Below are 7365 nucleotides of genomic sequence, written 5' to 3'. Positions count from 1 at the left end.
ATTTTTTTAGACGAAATCGCTGCTAGGGCAGCGATTTTGCCCTTTTGGCTAAAATAAAAAGTGATGTGCCCTTTTGGAATTTTTGACCATTTTTTTTGCCCTTTAGGCTCCGGACTCTAATAAATACAAATATGACAAACATTAGAATAATTAGTGGAAATGTCCAACATTGGCATCAGGAATTTTGACTTTTCATCCGATAGAAGATACTGATCATTCGGAAATAATCTCTCTACCTTCATAAAATACAATTTATTTCCAAAAAAAGAAACAAGTACTCCCAGTTTCGGTGTACTCAAGCCCTGATCTAATGATGGAACTATGGGCTCATCCGAACCCAATAATCTTGGTTCAAATTTTATATTTGTGTTTAAAAGATTTATTTAAACAAGTACAAATAATAGATCTTGAACTAGATAAATTAGGCAAAAATAATGGTAGAGAAGTGTAAGCGCTCAAACGTGTCCGATTTTACACTTCTTCTATTCAAATACATTTTTTGTTTACGGGAGATATCCACTTGTGGCCATCTCGACTATTCCATTGGTGCCAACTACCTCCCGGTAGCATATGCATCAGATGTTATCTTCCCTCGACAGTTATAACAAAACCCAACAACAACAACAAAATTTCCAGTGTATCCCACAAGTGGGCTCTGAAGAGGGTGGTGTGAAGGCAGAGAAGTTGTTTCCGATAGACCCTCAAGTAAAACATATCAAAATCAAGTACGGAAAAGAAACACAGCAATGAAGCAAGTCATGCTGACAATAATGTAGGCAAGAGCAGTAGCAACGACAAAAGTATAACAAAGTTCAAATACATTTGAAGATTATAAAGGGAAAAATATGAGGAAAAGAAACCAACAAGAACACAAAACAGCAGAGGGAAAATGAGAAACTGCATAGAGTAGATATATATACTTGAAACCAGTTGATGTTAACCAAAGTTAAACAAGTACGCAACAGACATAAGATTCTGTCTTTTAGAAGAAAGATAAAGCGAGAAGAACGAATTTACATGTTTTTTCTAGTAAGAGTTATTTACACAGGCAGAGAAGTTTGACTGCATTTTCAGAAGGATCCAAATGTATTCTCTCCACTGTAGGTCATGTACAGGAAGCCGTCCTCATCTTTGTGTTCCTCATAAATGGCGGACATCATGGCAGCTGTAAAAGGTCGGAAATAAAGACGATCAGAAAGGAAAAGAGTTGAGCAAGGCATAATGACAATTATGCCTCCGGGCCTTGGTCTAGTTGTAAGAAAGTAACATCACGGGTACAAAAGCATTTGTCTGCCTTGTATATAAGAGGATAAAGGTAGAGGGGCAGTGCATTATCTACAGAGTTTCAAACCGTGCACCACTGGCCCTCAGGGGATTTTCGGTTATCCGATAAGAAAAAAATAAGCATACTGACAATTGTGCTAAGATTCTGCTTACCTGTGGGAGGAAGGATATTTTTCACAAAGATAAAAATAGCCTTCTCAGCACTAAGCTTTATTCTCTTACGAACGACATAAACAAATTGCCCCACAGTTAGATCAGCAGGAACCAAGTACCTGCAAAAATTGTGATTAACATACATTTTAAAACAGAAACGTTTGGCAAGGGGGAGGAGGGTACGGACCCCTCCACTCTAAGTGTCACAAAAGGCTGTTGGACATGAATTGGTTGATATTTGAAAAACAAATTTAAAGCAATGTCTTCAATTGCTGCATACCACTTTCAAATGAAGGAAGAATATTTTAAAAGATCTTGCATTTCATTTATATGCTTTAGAACAGACAATAACGCCAATTTTGTTCTCTAAATATCTCCTTCCAAGCGCAAATTACTCCTCTTTCAGCTAAAATAATAACCGCTACATCTTACAATCTTAAACAAATGATCTGCTACCCAAGAAAATACTTCCGATATTCCGTTACTCTTTACAAAGGTGTAAAATAAACTTCCATCAGTCACATCGTAGCTCAAAAAATACAGTAGCCACATCAACACTCTCAAGAAATAAAAAACTCATTATCGAACAAAAGCAACTCAAGTAAAACTAAGCATAACGAGCGTGAACATAATAAAGGACAAAGCACAGAAGAATATCAAGACGACTAACTTTTTCTTGTCAATATCAGGAATGTCACTTCTTTCAGCCTTCTCCACAATAACCTAAGCATGGCAGAAAGAGAACAATGAAATGTAAATTAAAACTAAGGCACACAACATGTCTACGATGAAAAAAATAAAAGAGCATTGTAAGATAACAGATCAAATGGCATTAGTACCGGTATTCTATCAGGGTACTTCTCCCTGATACGAGCAGCTTCAGCCTGTCGCCTTTCTGGAACAATGCACCACCAAAATTAATAACACAGGAACATAATTTAGATTAGAGGATATATATGTATTTATATAAGCGATCCCTATTGATTGATGAGGTAGTCAATCACTATAATACATTTAAAAATAGAAGCCACAATTTTTTTTAACTAACATAGTACAGACAGGTACCCTTGACAAGTCCAATGCCAACTGCTATATGAGTACAACAATTTAGCACATTATTGTGGCATTAGAATCAATTGCAATGAAACAAATTTTAACGACTTACTCATTTGCTCCAAGAGTCAACAACAACATAATTACATACCCAGTGTAGTAGTCCCACTAAGTGGGTGGAGTGTACGCAGACCTTACCTCTACCTCAAAGGTAGAGAGGTTGTTACTATCTATTGTTTCTTGTACTTACGTTGATCGTACAAAAATCATTGGCACATTCCAAAAGCTATGTTTTCCCATTAATTTTGCACACCACTTTGTACCATTTAGTCCCTTCGGTAAGTAACAGTTGGCACTTTTGGACCAAATTTTTCACAAATCATTGGAAGTGCAACAATATTCGCTCCCACATAATAGACACAATTAGAAGCAGCCCATCAGAAATTTACAGAAAAAAACAGACATATAATGATGCAAACATGTAACAGAGCAGAGATATAAATTTAAACTCTCCAGTTGCACAAAGTAAACTACTACTCCCTCCGTCCCAATTTAAGTGTGCTACTTTTCTTTTTAGTCCGTTCCAAAAATAGTCTCTTTCTACATTAGTAAATTTTACTACTTCCAACATTCTACCTGACCACATGATTTAAATAACTACACATCTTTAATTATAAGACTCAAGATTCAAAAGTGTCCCTTTATTTCTCAAACTAAACCGCTTAAATTGAGACAAAGGAGTATGAAATTCCAAAGAAACACAACAAAATCCCAAAAGGAAAGGACCAATGGCTTTTCCTCAAACAAATAAAAAAGTAATTTTTTTCCAATATGTAAAAATGGTTTGACCACCTTCACCTCCCATCAAATAACAACACAAAATAGCAAAAGGAAAATAATTGGCTAATGGATCAAGCAAATTAGAGCCAAAAAAAATAATTAAAAATTGAATCTTTGAGCCAAAAATACAATAATAACACAAAATAGAAAGATATATATGAAAATATACCAAGAGGGTGTTCCAATTTGAAGGAGCTTTTAGCCATGGTGATGGATTAGCTACAATTAGAGAGAGATCAAAGTAAAATTAGGGTTTTGCAGCAAAAGGGAAAAAAAACTTTGAAAGAAGAGGAATATGAAAAGGATCTTACCAATGAAATGGTCAATTGAGAGTTTTGATCGAACACAAACTCTTCTTTATCAATTGTGAAGGAAATGACAAGAATGGTCCATTATGTTTTGCAGTGGTTTAAAATACTTCCTTAAACTATGCTTTAAATAGTTTTGGTTCTATAAATTTTCGTCAAATATTTAACAAATTCGGTCATTTGACGCAACATGAAAAAGGTTTAGTGAGAACTCACATTAGAAGGTACGAGTTTTGTGATTTATGCTATTTTTGATTGATTTTTCTAAAGTCTAGTAAAATAAGGTAGGGATAAAAGCATCGTACATATCGTCTTCTTTAGATTCAAATTTCATTTGTAGAACTACATCGTTGTTGTTCTAGAGTCTGGTGTAGCTTTTAAAGTTCAAATTCCACTATTTCTGGTTCTTTTTTATTTGTTTAGTTCCATTTTTTGCAATTTTAAAGATTTAATAAGATTTTTTTTAGTGCTTTTAATTAGTTTTTATGATTTTCTTCAAATTTAACCTATAAGTTCATTAAATATTTGATGAAACAATAAAAATATTAATTTTTCGAAAACTTAAAGAACCAAAATTATTCAAAACATACTTTAGGGATTGTTTTGAACTTACTACCAAACATGAGAGACCATTTTTGTCATTTTCTCATCAATTGAGTAACTGGAAAAAAGGTCATTTTTATCACTTTCGTGTGACGATGCCGTTTTGATCTACTATTCCTTTTAGCATTTTTTTTTTCATTTTTCATTTAATCAGTGAACGAGTTATATTGAAATTATAATATCGGATTATAATACGGGGGTTATTTTCTGGTTAAATTTGTTTGATCAATAAGAAGTCATTCAACAAAGTTATTGATGGAGAATAGGGAATATTTAAGTAATTGTATAATAAAAAATTTCATTTTCGAATCAAAGATAAACATATTGTAGATTTTGATGTGTATTTATTAGATCGCGATTTCATATACTAAATATTTTAATATCGTTGTATTCAACATTTTTATTTTACTACAACAATGTGATGATTAATAGATATGAGGAAAGAAATTTCACTTGAAGTATTCTATTTATTTTTTTATTTATTGATTTGTCATAAAGACATAATTATGATCGTACCCAAATATATGCATCTAAAAGTTTTTTTTAATTAATCCATATGCTCCATCATTTATGTGAGTCTTGTCAAATTTTGTTTTAGTCACGTATTCTTTGAATAAAATAGTTAACGTGTTAGTTTTAATATTACCTAGAATCAAATATGACAAAAACAGTTATTCAATATATATATATATACTAGTAACGAAAGCCCGGGCGCTGCCCGGGCCCAACATTAACAAAGTTATATTGTTATTCTCTCCGTCCCATATTAGATGAGAATCTTACTAAAAAAAAATTTTCCATATTATTTGAGCACTTATTAAATTAGGATAGAATTAATTAATTCTTTTCCATTTTACCCCTACAATTAATATGACCATTCCTATATTGTATGTGTATTTTTTGTAACTCATTTCAATGTGCATTGATATAAAGAAAGGGCAAAATGGTGAAGTCTTCCAATGTATTAATGATTTCTTAATCACCGTGTAAAGTTGGAAGTGCCCATCTAATATGGGACGGAGGGAGTATAGTTTATGTATTGTTATAAAAATAGTAAAGATTGTTATAATATATTTTGCTCATAAGTGAGCTAATATAGAAACTTATTTGTCATTTGTCTTTTTAATTTCAATTTTAAATAGCAAATAAATGTAGCAATAAGATTGAGGGTAGAAATGAAGCATATCTTTCTAAATTTAAGTAAAAATAAACAGAGTAGAAGAAACATTAGGGTTATCGATAGGACGATTCATTCGGTTATTTTTAAAAAAATTATATCATTCAATTTTTCGGCTATTTTATAATGTATAACCAAAATTAAAATTTTAAAATCATCCCAATCCTAATATATGTGACACAAGCAGTACAAAAATTAGTCTTTTTTTTGTTGTCTTGTAGATATTTTAAGTTATTATTTATTGTAAATTATAGTACTTTTTATTAAAGTTTTTAATAACATATGTTACTTTTTATGTTTGAGAGTTAAACCAACTTTTTTTTATATGTGTTTTGTCATTTTCCATTTTCAAAAACTAATACTCTCTCCATTTCATTTTATATGTCATTTATTTTTATAAATATATTGGTTATTCCCTCTTCTTATGTCATATATTATGAAATTTGAGAAGTTATTGAAATTTTTATATGATTCTAAAAATATTTTAAATTGTTAGCTATTGTGATTTGTAGTACCTTTTTTTACAGAATTTTGAAAATAATATTTATTACTCTCTTTGTTCTAATTTATGTGGCACATGCAAAATTTCAAATATTAACTATTTTTTATATGTCTCTTTACTATATTAAGTTGTTAATTATTGTATTTTATAGTACATTTTGAACTTAATTTTTAAAGAATATATGTTATTTCCCATGTCCCAATTTATGTGGCATTAATTGATAGATTTGTTGGAGTCGAGCGAATTTTTTTGTTAATTATTGTAATTTATAGTTTCTTTTTCGTCAATTTCAAACAATATACGTTTATCATATAATCCATTTTATGTGGTACCAATAGAATTTAGAGAGTCAATTATATTTTTTATATAACTTTTAAATATTTAAGCTATTAATTATTGTAATGTATAGTATTACTTATATTATTTTTGAATATATATGTTACCTTTTTAATCCTAATTTATATGGCATTGATAGAATTGAAAGTGTCAAATAATTGTTAATTATTGTAATATAGTATGTAGTACTTTTTATGTAGTTTTTACTATTTTAAAGCATACTAAGTATAGTATTACTTATATTATTTTTGAATATATATGTTACCTTTTTAATCCTAATTTATATGGCATTGATAGAATTGAAAGTGTCAAATAATTGTTAATTATTGTAATATAGTATGTAGTACTTTTTATGTAGTTTTTACTATTTTAAAGCATACTAAGTATAGTATTACTTATATTATTTTTGAATATATATGTTACCTTTTTAATCCTAATTTATATGGCATTGATAGAATTGAAAGTGTCAAATAATTGTTAATTATTGTAATATAGTATGTAGTACTTTTTATGTAGTTTTTACTATTTTAAAGCATACTAAGTATAGTATTACTTATATTATTTTTGAATATATATGTTACCTTTTTAATCCTAATTTATATGGCATTGATAGAATTGAAAGTGTCAAATAATTGTTAATTATTGTAATATAGTATGTAGTACTTTTTATGTAGTTTTTACTATTTTAAAGCATACTAAGTATAGTATTACTTATATTATTTTTGAATATATATGTTACCTTTTTAATCCTAATTTATATGGCATTGATAGAATTGAAAGTGTCAAATAATTGTTAATTATTGTAATATAGTATGTAGTACTTTTTATGTAGTTTTTACTATTTTAAAGCATACTAAGTATAGTATTACTTATATTATTTTTGAATATATATGTTACCTTTTTTATCCTAATTTATATGGCATTGATAGAATTGAAAGTGTCAAATAATTGTTAATTATTGTAATATAGTATGTAGTACTTTTTCAAATGATTTAAATTCAATATAGCATTACTACCCAAAACATTGCAGGTAGAATTGTAGATGTTGACTATTGTATCACCTTTTTGACAATGAGCAAAAATATGTATAAATTGTATATTATTACAAC

General features: G+C 29.4%; 1 protein-coding gene across 2 annotated transcripts; it reads right to left on the bottom strand.

Annotated features, from left to right (window-relative positions):
- Nucleotides 1-878: 878 nt before the first annotated feature.
- Nucleotides 879-3725, bottom strand: LOC102593150 (autophagy-related protein 8C). Of its 2 annotated transcripts, XM_006352449.2 has the most exons (6): nt 3642-3725; nt 3500-3549; nt 2277-2332; nt 2108-2160; nt 1438-1556; nt 879-1165 (listed from the first exon to the last, which is right to left on the bottom strand). In XM_006352449.2, the coding sequence occupies exons 2-6, from the start codon at nt 3534-3536 to the stop codon at nt 1071-1073; spliced, it is 360 nt and encodes a 119-aa protein (XP_006352511.1). In that variant the 5' UTR covers nt 3537-3549; nt 3642-3725; the 3' UTR covers nt 879-1070. The 2 variants fall into 2 exon arrangements, with proteins under 2 accessions (XP_006352511.1, XP_006352510.1); XM_006352448.1 differs by lacking the exon at nt 3642-3725 and having other exon boundaries at nt 3500-3635.
- Nucleotides 3726-7365: the final 3640 nt, after the last annotated feature.

This window comes from Solanum tuberosum, unplaced genomic scaffold (assembly GCF_000226075.1).
Source record: "Solanum tuberosum cultivar DM 1-3 516 R44 unplaced genomic scaffold, SolTub_3.0 scf00149, whole genome shotgun sequence".
Taxonomy (NCBI): Eukaryota; Viridiplantae; Streptophyta; class Magnoliopsida; order Solanales; family Solanaceae; genus Solanum; species Solanum tuberosum.
This window is presented reverse-complemented; position numbering and strand designations above follow the sequence as displayed.